The sequence below is a fragment of the Podarcis liolepis genome (genome assembly GCF_965112155.1).
Source record: "Podarcis liolepis genome assembly, chromosome: 1".
Classification (NCBI taxonomy): domain Eukaryota; kingdom Metazoa; phylum Chordata; class Lepidosauria; order Squamata; family Lacertidae; genus Podarcis; species Podarcis liolepis.
The window spans coordinates 133,150,071-133,177,078 of record NC_139554.1 but is presented as its reverse complement, the minus strand read 5'-3'; the positions used below and the strand labels follow the sequence as shown (position 1 = coordinate 133,177,078).

General features: G+C 42.1%; 1 protein-coding gene across 5 annotated transcripts in view; it reads right to left on the bottom strand.

Annotated features, from left to right (window-relative positions):
- Positions 1–27,008, bottom strand: part of AGAP1 (ArfGAP with GTPase domain, ankyrin repeat and PH domain 1) — a 323,467-nt gene that overhangs the window by 276,529 nt on the left and 19,930 nt on the right. For 2 of the 5 annotated variants that reach the window (XM_083472461.1, XM_083472463.1), the window contains exons 2-4: positions 13,930–13,988; positions 9,279–9,366; positions 8,504–8,515 (exon numbers count right to left, since the gene is read on the bottom strand). In XM_083472461.1, the coding sequence (XP_083328587.1) occupies positions 8,504–8,515; positions 9,279–9,366; positions 13,930–13,988 (159 nt within the window). Of the gene's footprint in view, positions 1–8,503; positions 8,516–9,278; positions 9,367–13,929; positions 13,989–23,420; positions 25,375–27,008 lie in introns of those variants that run through there. The other 3 variants (XM_083472462.1, XM_083472464.1, XM_083472460.1) reach the window with 2 other exon arrangements.

Here is a 27,008-nt window from a genome sequence, read left to right as displayed (position 1 = left end):
AAGTAACTATCTTTAACCTTAGTGAGACATACTGCCAGCTAAGTGTTTATAGGATTGTATCCTTAGTTTCATAGCATTTAAATCACTTTTCCATTTAGATATTAAGTATTTTGCGTGTTTCCTTAAATATTCCTTAAATATATATTTCTTAAGTAGAAAACCATTATTGCAGCAGTATCACATACCAGTTATGTTCCCATCCAATACATGACTAAGTGTGAACATATATGCTCCCAGGAATAACATCACAGTTGCTTTGCTCTTCTCCAGTTCTTTTAGCTCTCTGCAGTGCAGCAGCTAAGTAAACATTTGGCTTAGGGTCAGCCAAACCTGGGCTCATGATTAAGCTCTCTGCTCCTTAACCATGAGCTATGACCAAGTACAAACTTTGCCTAAAGCTCTTGGTTAATGAGTTGAGAACCATGAGACCAGGTTGGAATGACATGCTAAACCAACCCTTGGCTCAGCTGTTGCATCACTTTGGACCAGGGAGGAGCAAAATACTGAAAACTCTTCTATGGCACACAGCATGTGTCTGCCGTCCTGGGTAAGCCATACTTCAGCATACCATATACAGCCATACCTCGAGTTGAATACACTTCAGGTTGAGCGCTTTCGAGTTGTGCTCTGCAGTGACCCGGAAGTAATGGAACACATTACTTCCGGGTTTCGCCACTCGCGCATGCGCAAATGGTCAAAATGGTGTCACACGCATGTGAAGAAGTGGCGAATCGTGACCCGCGCACATGCGGGTTGCATTCGCTTCAGGATGTGAATGGGGCTCCGGAACAGGTCCCGTTCACATCCTGAGGTACCACTGTAGTAAGTAGCAAGTTAAAAATAACACCCCCATTGTTGTAGAACTGAATTCACTGCAAAAAAATCCAAAAGCAGCTTATTTTACTCTTATAAGAACAGTTCACTTTAAACGAAAAAAATAAACAAAAATAAAAACCATTTAAGCTTATAGTGTCTTCCTAGATTTGTACGTAGCAAGTGGAGTTGAAGAGCTTTGATCAAACATGAATGCTGCAATCAATGCTATCTGTAACTCATGTATATATGTATAAATTAGTGTTTGGGTAAAATGTGTTCTTATGGCCATATTCTTTAGAAGTGAAATAATTTAATACAATGGGGTGCATCCAATTGTAAACCACTTTGATGCAACAAAGACTTATGTGAGTGGTGTGGGGGAGTGACTTTTGCAAATTCTTCCTTTCTCTACAACTCATCATGCCACATCCCACATTATTCCAAAGGGTTACCCAACTTTCTAGGCAGATGTGTATGTGTGTGCATAGGAGTCTGAAGAGGAAAACTGTGAAAATCATTTCCCCACCCTTTCCACCAATTAATGCCTTCACTGGAACAGTAGGACAGAAGGACACAACTGGCTACAACCCAATAAAATTACTTTTCTGTAAAAGAAATGAAATGTACTGTGCAAATTCTGTTGTGCTGGGGCACAACATGATTTGCCCTTTGCCTCCTCGCTTGAGCAACTAAAAAGCTCTCTAAATATTAAGATAAGCTTGGTTCCTTAACTTTCACTCAGGAAGAGCTTCTGTTCATGGGAGGAAGCACAACTCATCTAGTCAAAGAGCAAAAAGTTAGGGTCTGTGACTCAGAGTTGAGAGCTTAATTTGAGATTAATAATCCTTTTTGCATTCTAACAAACTGTAACTCATGCCTCTAGTGAAGTTCCATCTATTTTATAGAACACTGAAGGTCATACCCAACACTGCATGCACTGTTCCATTTGCACAATGTGACTTCACCTTTCTACATGCCCTCAAAATCTGCTCCAAAGTGTTCAACACTCTGGAACAGAATTTGAAGGTGTGCAAGGGGTATAGCAGTGGGGAGGGCAGGTGTGTGTCTTCCTTGCTAGCAGAACAGCAGTGTTGGATACAAATCTGAATGATTTCTACCACCAGGTTATGCCGAGATATAGCTCCAAAATCAAATATCTCTTCTTCTTCTTCTTCTTCTTCTTCTTCTTCTTCTTCTTCTTCTACTACTACTACTACATGGACTCTCGTTACAATATTCAGTCATCGTCCTAAATTGGGTGTTGTAATTCTTTACTATTATTTTGCTGACAAAAGGATTAAAACAATTACTGGAAAGAGCTCTCAATGTAAAAGGCAAATCTCATGTGATGACAAACACATGAGGTGCACTGACTCAGTAAGAAATGGCACATACAGATAGCCAAATCTTGCAAGCACCAAATGGGTTTATATTATCTTCATTTACTCAATCTCGCAAATTTCTATTTTATTTATTTAACATAATTAAGGTAAAGGGACCCCTGACCATTCGGTCCAGTCGTGACCGACTCTGGGGTTGCGGCGCTCATCTCGCTTTATTGGCCGAGAGAGCCGGTGTGCAGCTTCCGGGTCATGTGGCCAGCATGACTAAGCCGCTTCTGGCGAACCAGAGCAGCGCATGGAAACGCCGTTTACCTTCCTGCCAGAGCGGTACCTATTTATCTACTTGCACTTTGATGTGCTTTCGAACTGCTAGGTGGGCAGGAGCAGGGACCGAGCAACAGGAGCTCACCCCATCGCGGGGATTCGAACCGCCGACCTTCTGATCAGCAAGTCCTAGGCTCTGTGGTTTAACCCACAGCGCCACCCATGTCCCTATTTAACATAATTATAGCCCACTAAATCATAAATAATACCTCTAGACCATTTACAAGTGGTTTTTAAAGGCTTCTTGTCAACTTGACACAAGAATAAAAGTTCAAAGTAAGACTTTTGTGTTATTATTCAGATATATTAGTTGTAGCTGCACAGGCACACACACACTCCATGTACAGTAAGTAGTAACAGATTTTATTATGTGGTTGTCTGCAACTTTATAACATAGGCCACAGGAGTTTCTTCGACTTGAAGGGCAATATTGTTTCTCTGATATGAAATGCATACCAGTTAGCATAACATAAGCTCTAAAGATATGATCTCTGTATCTAATTACATCAAACGTTTTCCAGTACAAATGAGCTGTTTCCTTTTAAATCAATTCTTGGATGCTGAAGCATTTCACACAAAAGGGTTTACAAAGAGGTCATGATGCCCATAGCTGTCAACGTTTCCCTTTTTTTAAGGGAAATCCCCTTATTCCGAATAGGATTCCTCGCAAGAAAAGGGAAAAGTTGACAGCTATGATGATGCCAAAACATGAAAATTAAAACAGGTCTGTACTTTTACACAGGTATTATTGCCAATTAGTTTCCTAATGATTGTGTGACTGAAAATATTGTTTACTACTGTAGTACCTCGGGTTAAGTACTTAATTCGTTTCGGAGGTCCGTTCTTAACCTGAAACTGTTCTTAACCTGAAGCACCACTTTAGCTAATGGGGCCTGCTGCTGCGCCGCCGGAGCACGATTTCTGTTCTCATCCTGAAGTTCTTAACCAGAGGTACTATTTCTGGGTTAGCGGAGTCTGTAACCTGAAGCATATGTAACCCGAGGTACCACTGTATTTATTATTCATTCATTTATACGACTTTTTATAACAACAGTCTCACAAAGTGTTATACAATCACTAATGTACATCAGTGTCAATCAATTAAAATACAACAGTAAAACTATTAAATCAGATTGCAATAAAACATTTGCAACACTAAGCCAACCCATGACTTAGCACAAACATGCTGGTTTCGGGGAGGTCACATCCACTTTGTTCCTTGGACCTTTCAGCTCAGCTTGATGTTGCATTGCAGCTAAGCTTACCACATGAACGACAATCTGTTGTCATGATTTGTTATTGCTATCAACTGTGGTTAAAGAGGAGAGTGTAACTACAATCCTGGGTTCAGCCAACATGCTAAACCAAACATTGGCTTAGCTGCCATACACAGCTGAGCTAAAAGGACCAGGGAGGAAGAAATCAGCTGTGAGTTCATCTCTGGAAGCCAGAGTGTTCATGCAATCCCAGTAAGCATAGTTTAGCTTACCATGATATGCAAAACAGGACACAGACTAACATAGGTCAAAACTAGCATTAGATATGTGCCTCAACCATTCTAATCCAACTGCCAACATCACATTTAATCCCCAAAGGCCACTCTAAAACAACTATGTCTTTAGGGCTTTTTTTTTAAAAAAAGTGAGTGACAGAATTTGATTGCAATTAAATTCCATAAATGGTGGCCACCTCAGAAGAGTGCTGTTCCTTGTGCCCAAAAGTTTTTACCAGCGATCATCTCAACAGGCTTCAGATATAGATATTATGATATGGGTAGGCTGAAATAGGTGCAAGTGGTCCCTAAAGTAACTTGGTCCAATATTGTTCAGGGATTTAAAAGTTATCACCAGAACTTTGAATTGAGCCCAGAAACACACTGGCAACCAGTATAAGTGGCAAAATATCAGTGTGAGATCTGATCTGATCTGATCACCTTGCTCCAGACAAAAGCCAGGGAGCTGCAGAGTGTAGCAGTGGTAGCTTCCTAGGCATCTTCAAAGGCAGCCCTGGGCAGAGCTCTTTGCTGAGGTCCAGTGTGTGAGTAACCATGGCGAGGTCCAACATCTCCAGGTAGGGTCACAGCTGGTGTATCACTGAAGTTGGCTGAATACAGCTCTGGGCACTGCAACCACATGAACTTATCCAGTTAGAGAAGAGTCCAGAAACATACCCAAGCTGTGAGCCTGGTCAGTGTTCAAAACTCCCATTGTTCTAGGCACTTTTTGTGACAGGGAATTTCATTAGCAGAAGTAGTTTCTGAGCTCTGGGCCTAAGATTTCAGATTAAAACTGCAGAGTAAAAGGAAAGATGGACCTTTTTCTGCCTCCCCACTTCCAGCTACTCTCTGAAGACTGGAGAAGAGACCCTCTTAAGAATATTAAGAGGGTGCGTAGGGGAAGGACTAGAACATGTGAAAATTGAACATAATATTTTAGCTGCAGTTCATTCATTTTCAGCTTTGTCAATGGTCAGGGAAGATGGGAATTATATTCCAACAACATCTGGAAGGTCACAGGTTCCCCACTCCTACCCTAAAGCTTCACAGTCTAGGGGATTCTCCTGGGGTGTAACTGCATACCTGTGGGTAGTCTCCATGCAACAGAGCAAATTTCACAAGGTTGCAACACTATCTGGAGAGATAGCTTAGATTCAGTTATTCATATTCTGGTAATTTCCACACTGGACTCCTATAATGCATTATAAATGAGGATGCTTGTTTAAACTGGCATTTTGTCACCCACCCTCAGTGGTCACACCCGGTACGAACCACCCCTACCGCACCCCCCCCTTCTTCTGCACCTGGCTGAGGATTTTATGCTGCTTATTTAAAGTACTTTACAACTTTAAGGTTTTCTTTCATACGTATTTTAATTTTTTTAAAGATTTCTTCTATAACCCATCTTGGGAATCGTAGGGTTTTTCAAGGATGTAGTAGAAATTAGCTTTGGACCTAAGTTGTCTGACCATTTGGGATGGTAGTGAAATCTATTCATTTGTTGGGAAGGGTGGTGAGCCTATCATTATGAGAATAGCTATTAAGAAGGTTTCCTCTTTCTTTCCTCTAATGAAAAAATGAACTGGCAATAGAGCTCCCAGTACGTTTCCGAGCACAATTCAAAGTGTTGGTGCTGACCTTTCAAAGCCCTAAACGGCCTCAGCCCAGTATACCTGAAGGAGCGTCTCCACCCCCATCATTCTGCCCGGGCACTGAGGTCCAGCTCTGAGGGCCTTCTGGCAGTTCCCTCACTGCGAGAAGTGAAGTTACAGGGAACCAGGCAGAGGAACTTTTTGGTAGTGGTGCCCGCCCTGTGGAACGCCCTCCCATCAAGGAAATAAACAACTATCTGACTTTTAGAAGGCATGTGAAGAAAGCCCTGTTTAGGGAAGTTTTTAATGTTTGATGTTTTATCATTTTTTTAATATTCTGTTGGGAGCTGCCCAGAGTGTATAACAGAATGGTTCAATGGGAATGATGTGGCATCATGACAGCATCATTCCCAGGAACATGGCTGGTAGACTATGCTCCTGGGAACAATACTAATTATTTCTTTAAATACTTTACTGGTCCTGTGGTAGCCCTTATATACAATTCCTGCATTCTTAAAATTGCTACTCAGTATTAGAATGATCAGGTTAAACAGGCAGATACCAGTCTATAACACTCCCATCACCAAAAGTAAACATACAGCAATTTCCAATAATCAGTAGGGTGGCTATGCTGCTAAACCACTCAAGCCTTGTAATAATCATAACACAAATTCCCTACCCAACTCCCAAGTGTTACTCTTATTTTTTCTCTCACAGAAATATTCAGAAACATCCAAGTATGCAGAAGCAAAATGTAGTCTACACACCCAAGAACCGATATAGTTTGTTTGTTTAAAGTGCAAGACAGATCTAAGTTACAATTCAGACTTTAGTTGCTTAGAAACTGGGAATAAGATTGCTTCTTTACCCCAGAATAGTCAATGAATAACCATACATTTGTAGCATTGGGGAGGGACCAATTTAACACGCAGTCTCCATCTTAGAACTGAGTCTACAAACTGGCCTTACCTAGCTTAATCTTTGTATGGGGGAGTGGTATTTTTCCTTGTTCCCCTGCTGCAGGCCCTGATTTGTGCCTTACCTGGCTGGTCCTAGCAAAGGTATGACCAAACTACAGATATTAGATATATGTAAATATACATACTTTCAATTATATTCAGCTACTACAAATCATTCTCATTTTTTACAATGCATTGGAGACATCATAAAAAAAGCTTTATAGGGATCTGAAAGCTAACACAACTACATTTAGGCACCTTCATTTTTCATACACAGAGATCACCTCCATATTGGAAAAATGATGTGCAAGGCATTATCACATTATGAAGTGTTGGCAACATGGATTTTTGCCAGCCTTCCTCAACCTGGTACCCTCCTGATGGGTTGGAATATAACTCCCATAGCCAACAAGGAAGAGAGTAATCTTTTAGGAGACATATATTGTCTGACAAGTCTATCTATGTTAAGAGACATTAGATAAGCCCTCAGATGCATACAATTGGCTTACAAAACACACTTTCTTTTTATATATTGTCTTCATGACCCAACTATTTTTATTTTTTTATCCTTTTAAGGTTAAAAAGTGAGGACAGATCAGGGAGAATCATAATAGCATTTCAATTTCTCCTAAAGAATTTGAAAAACAATCAACTAACTAGTTGTGGGGAAAGGTGTAGAAATAAGAGTGACATGATAGCTAATAACTACAGATTCCCATCTCAATTTCTGCCCTGCTTTAAGACCAGTAAAAAAGCAAACAGATAGCACAACTAAAAATAACCTATCTTGTAGGGATGAAGGCATTAGTTCAAAATGGATAGCAAAGAAGCTGCATCACGGCTGGCTTATTCTGTAACTCCACCTCCTTTGCTCCGTATTATGCATTCATATTTTCTGCTAGCAGTGGGAAGGGCTATACCCCATGACATGCACACTTTTACCAGCAAGCTCAACCTATGGTGCTACATGCTATAAACATGTCCCTTAGTACATGATTTTTAAAAATTGTGAGCTTTATCCAGTACTGTGCCACACAGTACTGCAATCAGCAAGTGTAAATATGTTTTACTCAGTGATTCTCCTGTAGCCCATTTCCCAAAAGTTAATCAGAGATCATGAATTGAGGGGAGTTTGGGGGTTCTACATCTAACTCATATGAATTTGTTTTCCTCACTTAGTGGCTTTTGAGCAAATATTTTTGGCACTTTCATTAAGAAAGCAAAAGTGAACAGCAAGTGACACATATAGTGCTCTGACCTTGGAACAATTATCCAGATAAGAATCTCAGTATTGACACAGCATAATCACTCTGCAGTTATCTATATTTAAACAGGCAAAGCTCTCTTTCAATTAAAATGGGGGGGTGAGGGTGGGGGTTTTAAGAGTCTCTAAAAAACCCCATACTACCACCAGCTCAGATCTGCTATACAGCTTAACTGAGGGCAGGCACAAAGCGTTCTTCTTGTGGCTTCTTATACAGCGCTACTACTTGCTCTATGGATGCAAAACCACACTGAGGCATCTCAGGCAGACTGGCAGACTGTAAACACTGGAGTAGCACTCTCTCCTACTTTAGCCTTGACTTGTGAAGTCAGTGAATCAACAATGAATGTAGCATGGACTTAACTGTTCTCCCGCCCTGTCCTATTAACAAACCAAGATTTGGGAGATTTTGGGGTTAGAAGGCTCTGAGTCAAAATCAAATGCCTTTTGTGGGTTCCCTTTGTAACTATTGTTAGCATACAGAAGTTAAGAGCACCTTAGGAAATGTTAATTTCAAACAGATGTTGTTACAGACACATGACTCTACGTATGACTATTACTAAGACATCTACAGCAAGTGACAGTGGGATGCGTTTGTAACTTAAAATCAAAGGGAAACAAAATGGCACACAAAACAAGGGGAAACTCGTACAAAAGCTTTGCTTCCTCTCTTCAAAACAAGTGCTGCTATGAAGAGGACATATAGTTACCTGCATCCATATCTGCAAAGAATGGAACAGCCAGTAAGGAAAAGAAGGAACCAGAAATTCAGTGTCTCAGTTGCATTTTAAAGTTCATAAGGAGAATAAAAATATCAGGATATTAATTTTTGTGAGTGTTACCTTAATTAGATGCTACTATTATTCATACAATTTCAAACCTAAACCCACTTTGTTCAACTGAAATCAACTAATTAGCCATAATCAGAGTTTTAACAACTTTTTTATTTTTATAGCTGTTTCTAAAAATTGAGCGGAACAATAAAGTGAACAAGTGACATGCAAATTATATTCTCAACCTCTTCAGTAAGGCAAAGGACTAAAATGTGAGTTGGTACTGATGTCCTCACAAGTAGTTTAAGAGGCAAATTATGAAATCAGATTAAGAATATTGCCCACATGAAGAATTCACAACTAAAACCAGAGTAGTTGTGATGGGGAATGGGAAGCATTCTGCTAGCATTTAGACTCCTTGCAGTTGGGTACACTTTGTGAAACAAGGTAAGCTAGCTATTACCAGCTTGCTCCTTTTAAGAGTATGTGGAGGCAAGTATGCAAAATTCCAATTCCAATTCCAATTTCATTCATTCATTCATTCATTCATTCATTCATTCATTTGTTGAATTTATATACCGCCCTATACCTGGAGGTTTTCAATTTCTAACACAATACCCTTGTATGCTAATATCACACAAAATACTGTTGCTAACAGACAGCATAAAGGTTTAATAAAAGCATGCTTCCAATGGTCTATCAGTCATTGTACCTTCTGGTGATTCCTCCTGGACATACGTCCCAGTCAGATATCGATGTACAAGGGCAGATTTACCACTAGCTAAGTTGCCCACAATTCCCTGTGGAGATAAAAGGTGAAAAGTTTTTTTACTTCAACTTCAAATTATTACAAGTGGAGATGTCACTTGACAAATTTGCAAATGGAAATGAATTACTTTTAATGCTAAACCAATACTAAATTTAGATACTCAAGCCAACACCCTCCTTTCAAATAACATCAGAAGCAGGAAGCATAATCAGGCAAGGGAAAAGGTACTAAGCTAAACTTATGTTTGCTATTCTGAATTAAAGCAGTAAATGTCCTCTGTGCACTAATAGGGAAAACCACTTATCTCAATTCAGAATTAGATGGGCCCTTCTGAGCCTGTGGGGGACTCCTCAGAAAGACCTCTCACCTGACCTCATAGCAAAAGTCTGTGGGGCCAGGAAGATTGCAGGGGCCAGGAGGCAACATGCACCTGCCCATAGGTGTGGAGGAAGACAAACAGGGGCAGTCATGGTCTCATGCCGTTTACCTTCCTGCCGTAGCAGTACCTATTTATTTACTTGCACTGGTGTGCTTTCGAACTGCTAGGTTGGCAGGAGCTGGGACAGAGCTCACCCTGTTGCATGGATTTGAACCATCAACCTTCCGATCAGCAAGCCCAAGAGGCTCAGTGGTTTAGACCACAGTACCACCCGCGTCCCTGCGCTTCCGTGCGCTCTGGCACTCATCATGGTGTCCTGTTGCACCAGAAGTGGTTTCCACATGACCCAGAAACCTGTCTGTGGATAAATGCCAGCTCCCTTGGCCTGAAGGCAAGATAAGCGCCGCACCCCATAGTCACCTTTGACTGGACTTAATTGTCCAGGGGTCCTTTACCTTTTACCATGGCCTCACAATGTACTGCAGGCTTCCTGGATACTGCAATACTTGAGGAAGGAAAAGCCTCACAGTGGTGAGGAATTCCTGGCCATAACAGGATTTGGAAAACACAAGTATTTCAATGACTGGGATTTCCTCACTAAAATAAGATTTGGACAGGCATGACTTGGGAGAGTCTTGTATTTATTCACTTATTTAATTTGTATACCGCTGTGACGGACAGCTGAGCCAGACCAGTGTCTGGTGACGCAGTGCCTCGGAATTCCACCAAAGGGATGGAGCCCCTCTCTGATTGGCTACCAAGACAGCCAGCCAGAAGGGGGTGGAGCCAGCACTTTGGGAGGGAAAATAAAAGGAGCCGTTTCTGAGGGAGAGAGTTGGATAAGGGCTGGATTTGAGATGGGAGAAAAGGATTAGGACAGGGTTTGTCTGAGGGAGAATTAGTTCTGATTTGGATGTTACAACTGATTACTGAGTAACTGAAGTTTAAGAAAAGCTGTCCATATACTGTGTTTAAGCCTGTGACATTTTTATTTAGTTTAAGTAATAACTTAACTTCTACCTGAAAGAACACACCTCCTGACCCAACTTTGCTTCACCAAACCCCTTTTGTGTGTGAATAAAACTTGTTTATCAACTCTGAATCAAACTTTCCCTCTCACAAGACCCCCACAAGTTAGCCTGTGTTAATTGTACAAATTGGTTTAACTGGCGTACTGTGTGGTGGGTCTGCTATATGTAATTGGGTGCAGTTGATGGGGTGGGTCTGCTACAACCACCCTCCATCCATACGTAGATCTCAGGGCGCGTCACAACATAAAAAATACAAGATTAAAAAAGACAAGTACAAAATACCTAATCAAAACAAGAACCAAAACAAACCAATAACACCTCCACCCTCTCCCACAACACATTTAAAAGATGTAAGCAGCCAAAGGCCTGATTACAGAGGAAAGTTTTTGCCTGGCGCCTAAAGATATGTGATGAAGGTGCCGGGCGAGCCTCCCTCAGGAGAGCATTCCACAAATGGGGAGCCACTGCAGAAAAGGCCCATTCTGGTGGTTTTTTTAAAAATGATATTTATTGAAAAAAGATATTTTTTTTAAATTACAAAGAAAAAAGACAAAAACAGAAAACAGAAAAATAAAAAATAAAACCATCATTTTCAAATTCTCCACTTTCATTACCTTCTTTCCATGACCTCCTCCTCCTCCCATCTCTTGTATCTTGATTAATAATTGTCACTGCAAATCCTTTCCATAATTCATAATATTCTGTCATTACATTACCTTACTCTATTTTCATCTTATCTTATAAAAAACCTTAAAACTTAAGACTTAAATCTTATTTTTACCAGCTTCTCATAACCATTACCTTTTTACCTAATTTTTTAAACATTTTTACAAGAGCCAAGTAATTTCATTTCAACATTTTTCCAACATTCATAAAACATTTCTAATGATAAAAAAGAGAATAAAAACAATCCAATCTTCTTCCAGCGTCCCCTCCCCCCGGTCCCGAGATTGTCAGTCCTTTTTCAGAAAAGGCCCATTCTGTACCAGCTGAATTTCCTGACCAATCTTCAGAAGAAGCTTCCCTTGAACAGTTCCTGAAAAGCTGACAAAGCAAAAAGAGGAAGAAATCCACCTCAAGCAGGTATTTCTCCTTTTAGCCTATGACCGCTGCTAGCTCCAATTAGCTTCCACCTTCAAGTACCACTTCAGAGTAACTTGTTCACCTCCGTGCGTTCCTAACACCCTTAGTGCATCTGCAGAATTGTGCATTTAAGCATTTCTCTTATTCTACACGATGACAAAATGTGTAACATTGTAGACTCACTCTTTGAAATACATCTATACTTTTTCTACAGCATCTTATTCCCATTTCCCTATTTTTGCAATGCAATATTCTGCACTGAAGAAACTATCATTTTCATGCCATGTTAAATCATGGTTTAGAAGCTCTAGCTTCTGCATTTGTTCATGCTTGGATCCAGAACTGTGGTTAACATTATCCAGCGTTAGCTGAAACAAAACAAAATAAATGAAACAAAATTAAAAAATTCCTTCCATTAGCACCTTAGAGACCAACTAAGTTAGTTATTGGTATGAGCTTTCATGTGCATGTACACTTCTTCAGATAACAAGCCAGTTTTAAAAACAGTTTGAAGTTGGCTTGTTTTATTTTAGATATTAAAATTAAACTATTAACCATATAAATTAAACACTGCTGAAAAACGGTGGTTGTGCAAGACAGAATGACTATAGTTTTATTTCCATTAATAGGCTACTAGGTATAATTAACTACAGTTAACGGATGCTGCAATGGTACTTATAATTAGCTCCTTTTTCTATTCTTGTACATAATAGCTCAGGGTGTGGCTCAGACATTATAAAAGCAGCTTCCTCAAACAGTTACTTCTGGAACACAGAACAAACCCTTCAATTAGTACTAAGATTAACTGAAGCAATCAAAACCCAACTGCAGTTGAGCCACTAAAAAGAGTAACAATGCAGTTATATTCAGTATGTGTACACAAAAACAGATGGCAAAAATAACCATATTATAATTAAAATTTAAAAACAAATAATACCAAAGTAGAAACAATAATTTGAGAAATACGCAGGCTGTTTGGAGACAATATGCTTTACCTTGTTCTGCCCCCTCAGGCCACACATAAGGAATAAGAAACTTATCGTACTTCAACCTAAAAGGAGCCTCGACTCATCCCAACTAAAATATATCAAAACCTTGGTTTTTGAGCAGCTTAGTTCTTGGACATTTTGGCTCTCGAACGCCGTAAACCCAAACGAGAAATACCAGGTTGAGGTGGATTTTGGAAGCCGAACATCCGGTGGGACTTCCACGGCTTCCGATTGGCTGCAGGAGCTTCCTGAAGCCAATCAGAAGCCGTGCTTTGGTTTCCGAACATTTTGGAAGTCAAACAGACTTCTGGAACGGATTCCGTTTGACTTCCAAGGTACGACTGTATATTACTGTAAATAGAATACTTCAGAAAATAAGAAAAACATTCTTATTCAACCATGTTTTAATGCTGCGCTAAACCATGGCTTAGCAATACATGCATGAACTAGAACAAGCCAGAGCAAAGCCTCAGGCTTGTGAACTTCCACCTCCCCTCTCCTGCACATCAGAGAGGACAACTTTGCCAGTATTTAGTTTCACATTTACTGTTTATTGTGCTGTATGACCAGAATGGTTCTATCAATCATTCTCATTTTAAAAAGGCCAGCTTCATAACCAATGATTTTAAATAAAATTGACCATAGTTTGTAATAACCCACAACCTCCAGCTTTCGCAACACAAAAAAGCAAGTATTATTTCAAAGAGAAAGCAAAGACCAGCAAGATCTTTCACCTGGCCACAAGGAAGAGAAAAGGCCACAAGACTGAGGCTTTGCTCAAGCACCTTCCAGCTTTTTGACAATAGTGCTACACCATCTTCAAAAAGGGCGGGGGGGATAAGACCCAAGAAACAACAGGCTGGTGAGCTTGGCATTGATACCAGGAAAGGTCCTAGTATCAGTGCCAAGTAGTCAACCCAAACATAAACACCTTTATTTTTCTCCTGAGTTACATTTGAAAGCTTTAGAACCTGGCATGGTACAGAGCCATTCACAGTAGTTGTTCAACTAAATGAGTGAAAGAAACAAATATTTCATCTGCAGTGTCAACATGCATTAAACCAAAAAACTTAAGAAACAAACTAAAAGTAGCGTACTGAAATGTTACTTACCACTTTGAGTTCTGGCACAGATCGACTTAGTGTCCACTCCTGGCTATTTACAAAGGCATCTGTAAAATTGAACATTTTTTAATAAAGCATTTTAACCATACATCAGTACTAAATAATTGTTATAGGTGACTTAACTTATTTTCATGTTATTATCTATTGCCTGGGCCCAAAGTGAGAGCAGAGCTCTGCTGCATAATGGGGATTTCCCACCCATCCACCCACCCGCATCCCCACTGGAGCCCCCTGCACCTGTCAAAACTGTTTTTGAGATTTGGGGGACTTTCCCTGAAAAGATGAGGAATGAGTGGCCTGCAGCAGAAAGGGGGACTCAGCAGAATTGGATGGGCAAATTGTACAAGAAAAAAGGCACTTCTACCCATGCAAATAATCTTTGATTCCCATCAAGTTATATTTTAATAAGAAAACCCTTCTATTTCATAGCTCTGTTCAGTGACAGCTCATTTCTGAAAAACAGATAGCTCTGTGATGCATGTCATTTTCTGTGCTAAGAACACTTAACTGTAAGATAGTCATGTATACTTTGCCCATTAATTTAGAATCTTAACAGCTTAAGTTTATGCACCTAAGGCTTTGCCATTTATTAATATTATGCAGGCAAAATATAGTAATGTGCATCACTGTAGCTAAAGCAATACCTTTCACTTTCGGTAAAGATATGCCAAGTTGACATGAATGAGGACAGACAGCAGCATTACATGGAAGTAACTGGCATATCCAGCCTGTAATCAGCAAGAGTGACTAGTGTACCCTCCTAATTTTATTAGCCTGCTTATCCTCTAGGCCATTAACCATACAGTGGATGGGCCATTAACCATACAGTGGCAAAGTCAATACACTTTCACAAACAGATGTATCAAGTTGTAACTAATACAAATTCTCAAGCTTATTCTACCTAGACATCCTTATTCTATTTTTTGCAGTTCTTCTGGAATAGCAACAGAAGTCCAAAATATGTATGGTGTTTAATCCTAAGTACTACTCTCCGTTGCCATTTTGCACCCATTACTTATACCAGAATGAATCATAGGTGATATCTACTCTGAGGTACCTCATACAGGAACATGTTTCCTTATTTTAAAATAAGGAAGGAAATGCCAAAATTAGAAACCACTTAATGGCCAGCATGGCACAGTAACATTATTTGCCCTGTTGTTGTTTAGTCGTGTCCGACTCTTCGTGACCCCCTGGACCAGAGCACGCCAGGCACTCCTGTCTTCCACTGCCTCTCGCAGTTTAGTCAAACTCATGCCCTAACATGCATATAGATATAGGTCTCTAGACACATAAACTATTCCTTTCATGTTAACACCCAATTTTTTAAAAAAATATGAAATCATGGTTTTTAAGACACAATTTGCTTCCTTAAAATAGTAAGTGCATGGCTATTCAATTAAATAGAAATGTCTGTCTTGTTTTCACATTTCCATATTTCACATATACATTAAGAATGTACACTTCTGTTTCATAACTTTTTTCTTCTTTTTAAAAACAATTCTATGTGCAACTATTTTGCCACCCAATGGGGACAGCATCTGTTCCATTTTGATTTTTTGTGGTTTTTTTGTAAAGTAAAGGCATGTGGTTAGGAAGATTTGGGTTGAAAAATATTACCAAGTACAGTGGAACCTCGGTTTAAGAACAGCCCTGTTTATGAACTATTTGGTATATGAACTCCACAAAACCAGAAGTAGTGTTCCGGTTAGCAAACTTTACCTTGGTCTATGAACGGAACCTGAACGGTGGAAGGGCACCGGTGGCGGGAGGCCTCATTAGGGAAAGCGCGCCTCAGTTTAAGAATGGACCTCCGGAACGAATTAAGTTTGTAAACCGAGGTACCACTGTATCTAACTACTACTACAAGCACTACCACTAACACTACTATTTCCTGCCCCACCTCCCAAAAGAGCCCAAGGGCCCATGTTCAAGTTTTTGGGCAGCCCAAAGTCAAAGCATCAAGAACAAGGTTGAATTATGCAAAAGATCTACATGTTGAAGCATAGATCTTCAACAGAAAAGTGTCTTAAGTGCTTTACGCTAAGGTTTTTAAGATATACATATCCTGAGATACCCTTCAAGACTCCCAACATCCATTCAAGAAGCACAGATTACCGAGAGAAGTTAAGAAGTTTGAGCATCACTTGCCTTGACCTTCTAGACACTGGCTTCTGGAACACATGTTTAATGAACTAGTTTAACCTTGCATGGGCTTGGAAACCTTAGCAATCTGCCTCCCTACCAGTGATGTGAGCTGGAAAATCTTCTACAGTTGTACCTTGGAAGTCAAACAGAATCTGTTCTGGAAGTCCATTTGACTTCCAAAGTGCGGCTTCTGATTGGCTGCAGCTTCCTGCAGCCAATCAGAAGCTGCAGTAGACTTACAAAAGAATGTTCAAAAACTGGAACACTCCTGGTTTTCAATTGTTCGGGAGCCGAAATGTTCGACTCCCATGGTGTTCGGGAGCTGATGTACAACTGTATTACCAAAAGGGGATAGTTTGGTAAAATTAATATAAAAAATGAATACAACAGTCAATTGCAACTGTGAATCTTTCAAACTTAACTTTTTCAAATTACTCTCCCCTAAGAACTTTGCATGTGTATAAATGTATCCATGCTTAAATTAAAGTTAATAAGCCTTAAATAATAATAATAACAATAATAATAATATAATTTTATTTATATCCTGCCCTCCCTAGCCGAAGCCGGGCTCAGAGCTGCTAACAGTAAAATGATACAACATTCTAAAATCATTTCATTATAAAATCAATTCAAATCAGATTAATGGCAACCATTGGGCTAGAGTTCTGTGAGGATTGCCAAAGGAGGGGGTCAGGCTGTGCCCTGGCCAAAGGCCTAGTGGAACAGCTCTGTCTTGCAGGCCCTGCAGAAAGATGTCAAGTCCCGCAGGGCCCTAGTCTCTTGTGACAGAGCGTTCCACCAGATAGTGGTGTGTGTTTTAATTTACATAATGCATGTTATAGCCCTTAGATGTTTTCTGTCTCAGATCAACTTGTAAATGGTGGCCAAAATACCTAAATAAAAAGTTGTAAATGCTAACAAAATATTTTTGTGCCATCACTAAAATTACTAAGGCCACCATCTGGCATACAGTTGAATTATTGCAAGCATTAATCTCTCCCCTATTTAATTCAGACCATGACCTTAATACTAGTTTAGTTCTTAATCATCTGGCTATTTCAGTACATCTGGCATCTTCTTTGCCTCTGACCTGAAACCTTCTAATATTTTTAACCCACTTCCATCAACACATGACAGTATTTAACATAAAAGCGTGCGCTGAAGAGAGGAAAAAGTTATATATGGCTTTAAATAGAAAACTCCTGATAAGAAAGTATAGAAACAAACAAATAGGATTCTAGTAGTGGCATATATGGCTGCTAACTACAAAATACAATGATGCAATTGCTTCCAGACAGCTATTATCTGAAAAAATAAGGAAGAAGTAAATAGTCCTCAGATCACAGCATCATGGAATCTAGTAAGAGTAATGATTCTGAAGTGATCCACATCTGATCTGCATATTATTCCTGGCTCCTCTCCCCAACTTTACAAGGGCAGGCAGTTTGTTCCTAGCTCTGCAGAAGTCAGGCAAGTGCATTCACTGACCCCCTGCTGTCCTTGAAGAAAGTAGCATCTGGCAGGCCTGCATTGCTCTCCTGTCTTCCCAATGCCACATGTCACTGCCACTTACCTAGAGATGGGAAGGCTCAGGGCGGGGAACAGAAAATTTAAGGGAGGACATGGTTTTTCCTTCTTTCCCTGTTTTACCCCCTTCCAAGTCTTTTTTGCATTCCCCCCCAAAAAAAAATTGAAATCACTATTTCTTGCAGGCATCTCCACCAAACAGTTTGTGGCAAAGGCCCCTGTCTAGCGGGTAGCATCTGACTAGAACCAGGGAATCTGAATCCTCATTCAGTTGTGAAACCCATTAAGTGACTGTGGGTCAGTCATTCACTCATTCTAACCTACCTCAGAATATTTTGCTCAGGACAGCATATTTATTTTTTACATGGTTTTTATTATGTTGTAAACCATTTTGGTGGGTTTTTATGAATAACAGTATATAAATTGCTCGGTCCCTGCTTCTGCCCACCTAGCAGTTCAAAAGCACATCAAAGTGCAAGTAGATAAATAGGAACCGCTCCAGCGGGAAGGTAAACGGCATTTCCATGCACTGCTCTGGTTCGCCAGAAGCGGCTTAGTCCTGCTGGCTACATGACCCGGAAGCTGTCTGCAGACAAACGCCAGCTCCCTCAGCCTATAGAGCAAGATGAGCACCGCAACCCCAGAGTCATCTGCGACTGGACCTAATGGTCAGGGGTACCTTTTAGTAGTAGTAGTAGTAGTAGTAGTAGTAGTACACTCACAATCAGTATCATTTGCAAAGAACTCTCAGTAAGGATTTATGTATACTTATTTAAGAAATGCGTATGCCAACTTTCAGAATCAAGCTCTCCCAAGATAGCTTACAAAAAGTAAATACACTAAAACAATCCACTTTCAAATATTTCCATTTTAATCGCATCATGACCTAAAAGTTCTAATTTTGATACAATCCTTTATTCTATAGCATCCATGTCTTGAATGTAATTTACATCAGTGAAGAATTAAGTGTTAACTGCCTCCTGAATGCCTTCTCTTGCATAACTTTGGTATGGTCCAGCAACAACCTTGATTAAAAAAACACTACTTCTGCAAAATCTGGTAGAATTAAACTAGACAGTTTCTTAACAGCTTCATAATGTATCCAAATACTGTATTAATATGTCCAACTGATACATACCTTAAAACCACCACAAAAGCATGCAAAAGGACCATTGTTCATGAAATGAAGTCATTTTAACTCTGATCTTTGTAGCTACAGTATCTAGGTACAGTGGTACCTCGGGTTAAGAACGTAATTCATTCCGGAGGTCCATTCTTAACCTGAAACTGTTCTTAACCTGAAGACCACTTTAGCTAATGGGGCCTCCTGCTGCCGCTGCGCTGCCGCAGCACGATTTCTGTTCTCATCCTGAAGCAAAGTTCTTAACCCAAGGTACTATTTCTGGGTTAGCGGAGTCTGTAACCTGAAGCGTATGTAACCCGAGGTACCACTGTATACACATTACAAGTTCTACATCATGGTCTAACAGTGAAAGGCATATATATATATATATATATACACATACATACACACACACACACATATATAGAGAGAGAGAGAGAGAGTGTCCAGTAACACCTTAGAGACCAACTAAGTTTGTTCTTGGTATGAGTTTTCATGTGCATGCACACTTCTTCAGATACAAGGCAACTGTTTTAAGCAACTATAACATGTTATTAACAGGAACATTTAATGCAGTATGATATGGAGATATAAGGTATTAATGTATTTAAGTCTAGCTGGAACTGCATTAGGCTGATGTCCCTTTGGACTTCATAGTGCAATCTCTTGAACTCCCAAGTGGAGAGGGCACTGACACTCCTAATAGTTCCTTCTCACAATATCGCAAGGTGGTTAAAGAATGGGGCTCAAAAAGGAGAATTATTTAACATGAAATAGAATCCTCTCTTTAAGAATGAGTGTTGTGTTAGATTTCATATCCAATATGAAACTGAAGAGTGAATGAGGGGTATAGTTTTTCAAAATGCTACCAGAGTTAAAGGATTTGATCTGCTAAGTAGAATTGCCTAATTACTTCTCAGCAGAGTGACAGATGTGTAATTAGTATTCAAGATTATCCACTCATTCCCCATCAACTGTGAATGTGACAGTTGGTTATGGCAATGCTTTGAGTAAAATGTACTCAATAAATATATTAAGCAGAGGATAAATAAAGTTGTGATGTGAAAGGTTGAAAAGGTACAAATGTTTACTCAAGGCAGACTAAAAAGCAACACGAACTGTTGACAAGGGAGAAGAAGTTTGGTCTTCCTGACCAATCTAAAAACCAAGGAGTAAACAACAGGAGGCATGGCCATGGTTTACAGGAATTCTCTCTTTTGTTTTGTTCCATTCCATCAGTCATCTCGCGTGAAAAATGGCAAACAGAAGCTAGTCCTAGTATAACGTGGATGGCAAAGATCAAGAAGTATTGCTTCTAAAGCAGGGTGGGGACCTTTTGGCTCCATGAGTTAGTATCTTAGCGGGACCTAGCCTTGCAGACCAAACTGCAGGAGGCAATGATGGCCACAAACCTGGATGGTTTTAAGAGGACTGGACAAATTCATGGAGGAGAAAACCAACAATGACTACTAGCCAAGATGGTTGTGTTCTGCCTCCATGGTTAGAGTTACACTTCTGAATACCAACTGCTGGAAGCCACAAAAAAGGGAGAGGGCTCTTGGGCTCAGGTCCTGCTTGCCAGCTTCTCCTATGCATCTGGCTGGCCACTGTGAGAAGAGGGTGTGACAGGTGGGCCACTGACCTGATCCAGGAGGCTCTTATGTTCTTAGCCCTCCCCACCTGTCATCATAATAACATCAGGTGATTGCACACTTCAAAGTCCCAAAGAAGAAACTGGTCACTGAACAACTACAAGCAAATCTGGAGGATGTGGACCATTTGAATCCCTTCCAATCAGGATTCAGGCTTCATCATGGGACTGAAACCTTCTTGATCACACTGGTTGATGATCTGGCGAGCTAGGAACAGAGGTGAAAGCTGTTTCCTAGTTCTGCTGGATCTCTCAGTGGCTTCTGATAACATCAATCAGTTATACAGTGGTTCTGCTCCTTCCTCCTGGGCCATCGCCAAAAAGTGGTGTTGGGGGGTGAGTGTTCAGACCCCTCGGCACTCACTTATGGGGTGCCTCAGGTCTCCATCCTCTCCCCCATGCTTTGCATCATCTACATGAAGTCGCTGGGGGAGATCACCAGGGGTTTGGACTGGGTGTTCAACATTATGCAGATGATATCCAGTTCTACCTCTTGTTTAAATTGGAAGCAGTGAAGGCAGTGAACGTCCTCTGTGAGTGTCTGGAGGCTCCTCCATTTCTTCAGTGGGGTGGCAGTTATAATAATTATAATTAAAATAGTAATTATTTTATTGTTTATACCCCCCTCATCTGGCTGGGCTTCCCCAGACACTCTGGGCGGTTTCCAGCAAAATATATACATATATATATGTCAGACATGAAAATGGGTTGAGGTTGAATCCTGACAAGTACAGTTTCTGGGGGACAGGCAGGTTGCGGGGGGGGGGGCTCCCTAGTCCTCAACCAGGTAACTAAAGAAGCAGGTGTGCAGCCATGGGATCATTTTAGACTCACAGGTGTCCATGGAAGTGCAGGATATTTCTGTGTCCGGGGCAGCTGTCAACCAGCTCAATCTGGTACGATGGCTGAGAACTGGATGCACTCTGTCTGGTAGTGGTGCCCACCCTGTGAAATGCCCTCCCATCAGATGTTAAACAGATAAGCAACTATATGACTTTTAGAAAACATCTGAAGGCAGCCCTGTACAGTTTCTGATGTTGAGGTTTTATTGTGCTTTTAAAATTTTGTTGGGAGCTGCCCAGAATGGCTGGAGCAACCCAGTCAGCTGGGTGGCATGTAAATAATAACATTATGATTGTTATGATTCAGGATGCCTTCCCTTCCAAACTGCAATCACAAGTGCACTTTAAGACTGCTGATTGTACACCAGCATCCTCTACCAGGCCACAGCTTTGGGAAGCCAACCTTTTGGACCAAATCAGAACTCCGCCCCTCTCTAGAGTCTTCCCACATGGCCTATGTGACAGTCAATCAAACATCCCTTGACAAAGCTACTCAATAGCCCATATTCAAATTTGCAGGATGGGATTTCAGTTAAACATGTCTTCTTTGCCTCCTTTACCTCCCCAGTGAAGATGCAAGGCTCTCTCTTAACTGTGCTGCCAATAATTAAAAGGACCACTTCCCATGAGCTCGCTCTGTTCATCCCTTGTCCCACTGCCAGCCAACTGCCATCCAAGAAGAAAACCATTTGGGGGGGGGGTACACAGGGGGACACATATAAAGGAAAGTTCCACTGCATAAGTAGCAGTCCTTGTGCACATGGTATCGCTTTGTTGGATACAACCCCTTGAATTTGTACTCAAGTCTCTCCTATTCAAGTTCTAATTCTTCTAACTCCCCCATTTATTGGGAAAGTCACTTTTTAATCTACTTGGCATAATTAGTGAACAGAAATGCCACTGTCCATTTTTTGAAGGGAAAGCATGATGCACATTACATAAATAAAAGCAATGAATGAAATAATCATACTGGAGTAAATTTAAGTTAAAACGCAGGGAATAATTAATAACATGTTAATGATTTCCCACTGAGTTGCTGCTTTCACATCCCCCAACCCTGCTCACATTTTAAAGAGATGTTTAATTCCATAGCCCTTTCCTCTGTTTCATTATATTTACTGACAGAGCTACTCCCTTTATTACATTTCATCTAAAAAACAGAGCCTAGTTCATTCCAATCTGGAGATTCTAAAGTGCAAATCTATACTCCTTTTCCAGGAAATAAGCCACACTGATGGAACACAGTGGAACTTATAAACCAGGCCTATGTCTGTTTATCTAGATGAAACATCAATACTGTATCACATGTACTACATACAATGCCTCCAGTTTTTTCTTCCTATGTCTAGGGCTATGCACCTGCACTGCAATAGGTCACTACTCTCAACAAAGATTGCCACCTTCATCTTTGCCGGCTTAAATATTTGATGAGCAAAAGGAGCTTTGCTGTAGCTTCTAGCGTAATGGGATGCAGAAGAGGGTACCAACCAGTGTTCTCTGTATACTTCACAAACATTCACTGAGCCATTCAGAAGAAATCAGCAGTTTTATGAATGTCACTAATTCAGCATATCACCTGCAACCAGTTCCATTTTGTCCCAATATTGCATTGTGTTACTAGGACCCTACTTGCCTTTGAGAACAAGTGTTCATCCCAATACAATTTATACAAGGTCTAAAATAGGCTTTTAAAGCACCTTGCACTGTTTGCGCATACACACTTAACATTCCTCACACTGGCATAAAAATTAACATTATTCCAACAAGTTAAAAGAACCTACAGCGCCCTTTAGGAGTGTCCTACTGAACTACCACCACCACCATCAACAACAGCAACATTAACAACAAGGAGAGCAGGATTCTACCAAAAAATGTGTGAGGGTGGGGGAGAGAAAAGAAAAGAAAAGCATTACTTGACAAAGACAAAGGGTGTGCATGCTACTGTGAAGATTCACTGACCTAGTAACCTATATAAGAAACCCATAGGCTCTCCTCCTGCTCTCCAATAGAAAGACCCAACACAGAGGAGCCAAGCTCAACGACTAGTGCAGATTTATGGAAGGGCGCAGGAATACCCAGGCGAGAAAGGGCATCCCTTTCGGGTTCGCCAAACCCAAGGCGCGCATTTCGCCCGAGTGCTGCCCGCCCCCTTCGCCAAGCCCCCGTCCCCGCCCAACCCAGGAGGCACCTCTGCTCAGGGGCTCCGCGAGGCTCTCGGTGCTGGACTGCGCGCGGGCGCCGGCGCTTCTCTGGAGGCTGCTGCTGCTGCCCGCCCGGGCCCGGGGAGACCTGCCCAGGGGGCTCCCGAAGGGCGAGAAGACCCCGCTGAAGAAGCGCAGCAGGCGGCGCTCCGGCGAAGAGGCGACGCTCCCGGCCGAACTCTCCCAGGCCCCCAGCCGCTCCGAAAGCATCTGCAGCTCGCCGGCCGGGCTCTTCGGGCCCCCGCCCGCCTCGGCCCCCGCCCGCGGGGGGCGCCTGCCGGCGCTTAGCGACCTTCCCGCGCCGCCGGCAGGCAGAGAGAGGCAGCCGGAGCTGCTGTGGCGCTTGGTCCGCGCCAAGGCGCGCAGCCGCAGCGCCTCCCCGCCGCTCCAGTGCCGGAAACTGCAGCTCCGGCGCAGCGGAGGAGCCGCCGCCGGCCGCGTGGGGCCCAGGCCGCCGGGGGCCGCTTCCTCGGCGGGCGAGTGTCTCGGGATCCCCGCGGGGCCGGCCTCCTCCTCCTCCTGCTGCTGCGAGCCCCGCAGGGGACGCCGGCCACCCCCCTCGGGCGCCGCGTCCTTCTTCCCGCGCGCCTCTGCCGGCGGCCACCTGAAGCCCAGCCCGGCTCGCCTGGTCACCTTCAGGCGGCCCAGCTCCAGCTGCCCGGTGCTGAGGGCCCGCGAGCTGCGGAAAGCGTGCCCGGCGGCAGCCCCGGCGCTCTCCTGCTGCTGCTGCTCCGGGAGGAAGCCATCGCGGGGCACGGCGGCCGAGCCGAGAGGCTCCTTCTTCACCAGGGTCACCGAGATGCGGTAGACCGTTTTCCGCTGGGGGGTCCCCCGCTCCGCGGCGCCGGGGGAGGAAGGGGCGGAGGTCGGGTCGCTGCTGTCCAGGAGGTACATCTCCAGTCCCGCCGCGGGGGACTAACCGAGGCCAGGTCCTTTGTCCCTGCCTCTCCTCCGGCGGCGATCTCCTCCGCCTGCAGTCACTTCGGGAGGCACGGCAGCTCCGGCTGCCCTTCCCTCCTCCGGCTCGGCTGCCTGGGGAGGTAAGCGCATCGCTCCATGTCGACAGCAGAGCCTGCCTATGAAACAGCCGCCCCACGGAGCCTCCCTTTCTCTCCTGCCTCCCGGCCACGCGCGCCCACCATCACCACCCCAAATCCAAGCCGGGGCGGTCGGGAGGGAGCAGAGCGAGCTCTCCTCCCGCAGATCTCTGGAAGCAGCGCCGGAGAGGATTAGCGAGGGGAGGAGCAGCAGCCGCCCTCCTCGGTTTTATTGTTTACAGAAGATTGCCCGTCCGCATATTGTGTCCTTTTTGCAGAGCAAATCCGATTATATCTCGTCCTCTTAATATACTAAATGAAGCGCCGGCCCTGTATTATCCTTGCAATCTACTGTCGCCCAAAAGGAAGAACGATGCTGAAAATAATAATAATTCCCCGTTGCCACCAATCGCAGGATGCCTCCGCGTAATCCGACTCCTAGACAAACACGTTCCTCGGCTGCAATCAGCATACTGTACTACAGTCTCCCAGTATCAGAAAGCAGCAGATATCCTAAAGAGCTTGGTCTCAAGAAACGGGGAGAAAAGGCAAATTCCGGAGTGGAACACAGCTTCTCTGCGGAATGAGTTAGCTTGCAAATACCGGAACATAAAGTAGCCCAAGAGACTGAGGGCAGGAATTACTTACTGTAAGGGCAGGAATTACAAAGCTCATACCTAGAACAAACTTAGCTGGTCTCTAAGGTGCTACTAGACTTTATTTTTTAAATTATTTTGTAAGGGCAGGGTTTGTTTCGTCAGTTCCATACCAGTCAAACAAAACCAGGTTTTGTGAAACCAAAAAGCTAGCAATCTGCTTTTAATCTTAATAATAAAACTACTGAACTACCACAGCAAATAAAACTCCAATTTCTTCAGAATGTTTCTGAAACTAGCTTAAATAAAAGTGTTACATAAAACAATCCTAAATATATTTACTCATAAATTCTGAATTTAGTAGTACTTATTCCCTAGTTAAGTGTGCTCAGGTCTGAAGCCTTTGATTGCTGCTGAATTATACTCCTTTACTAACAAAATAAAGAAATTCCTTCCAGTAGCACCTTAATTTTGTTTCGACTACTTGCCTGTAACTAGATCGTTTACTAACAGTCTTGCAGGAAAGGGGTACCAGTTTCTGGATGGCCCTGATCATAGGCATACCCAAGGGGGAGCTGGGAGAGGCAGCTCCCCCATCAATGAAAATAAATAATAATACATAGCAAACTGAGGTTCTGCCCCCCCCCCCAAGGCCTTCCCCCAACAAAAACCCTGGCTACGCCCATGGTCCTGATAATTTACAGTCCCAACTCAGTGCACAGATTTGTTCTATCTTGTTCATCTGAAATATTGTGTTAAGAGTCACAAAGATAGATAGTTTTTCTCTGTTTTAAAGAGAGTATTAATAGAAATGCAGTGGTACCTCGGGTTACATACGCTTCAGGTTACAGACTCCGCTAACCCAGAAATAGTACCTTGGGTTAAGAACTTTGCTTCAGGATGAAAACAGAAATTGTGCTCCGGCGGCAGCAGGAGGCCCCATTAGCTAAAGTGGTGCTTCAGGTTAAGACCAGTTTCAGGTTAAGAACAGACCTCCAGAACGAATAAAGTTCTTAACCTGAGGTACCACTGTATCCACGAGGAACTTTAGGAAGATGTCAATTTTAATTAACCACTTTATGCTTTTTTAAAAAGCCACATTCAATGTTTTCACTCAGTATCTCAAACATCAGCCTCCCAAACAAACTTAGTTGGTCTCTAAGGTGCTACTGGACACACACACACACACACACACACACACTCACTAGCCTCCCATTAAGGGAAGCAGAACTAATACAGTATTAGATAGATAGATATTGGGGGGTCCTCAAGAAACTTGATTTTGTGCACACCTGCCTTTTTCAGGTGTTATTAACATTACTTGACTAATCTGAGCCATACTCTTGCATATTTAAGCAAGAAATATAAGGCCTATTTATTTACTCCAGCATTTTATTACCACTCCTGTTCCTCAGCAACTAGTAATACGGTCCCTGGTACTGGAAGTAATACAAGTTTTGTTTTTTTGTCTTTGGTCCCAACAATGATAGTTTGAGGCAATGTAATTTTTCATCAGCTTTTGGTTATTCAATCAGCAGCATTAAGACTTTCAAGTAAAAATGCAGTGTTCAAAGATTTCAGTCTCTTCAGAGGTATGATTCTCTTTCTCTATATGCACACACCCCTTTCAAGAGTTACATACACTAGTGTTTAGAGAGCCAATCAGGTGTCATCTGGTTTTGGCAATGATGGCTCATAAACCCACCTTTTTTGGAGTAATACCATAAAATTGTATATCAATGGAAAGATAATTTAATAAAGAATGTAATGCAATAATTTTTATGAAGGATTTTTTTATTACAACAACTTTCATAAAGAAGAAACGTGGAACGCAAAGAAAAAATGAGATATACAAAAATTCTCACCATGTCAGTTAATGCTTAGTTGGGTAACCTTTAGCCTTCCCATGGAGTGAACCAAGTTTTTTAGTTCTGCAGCTGTA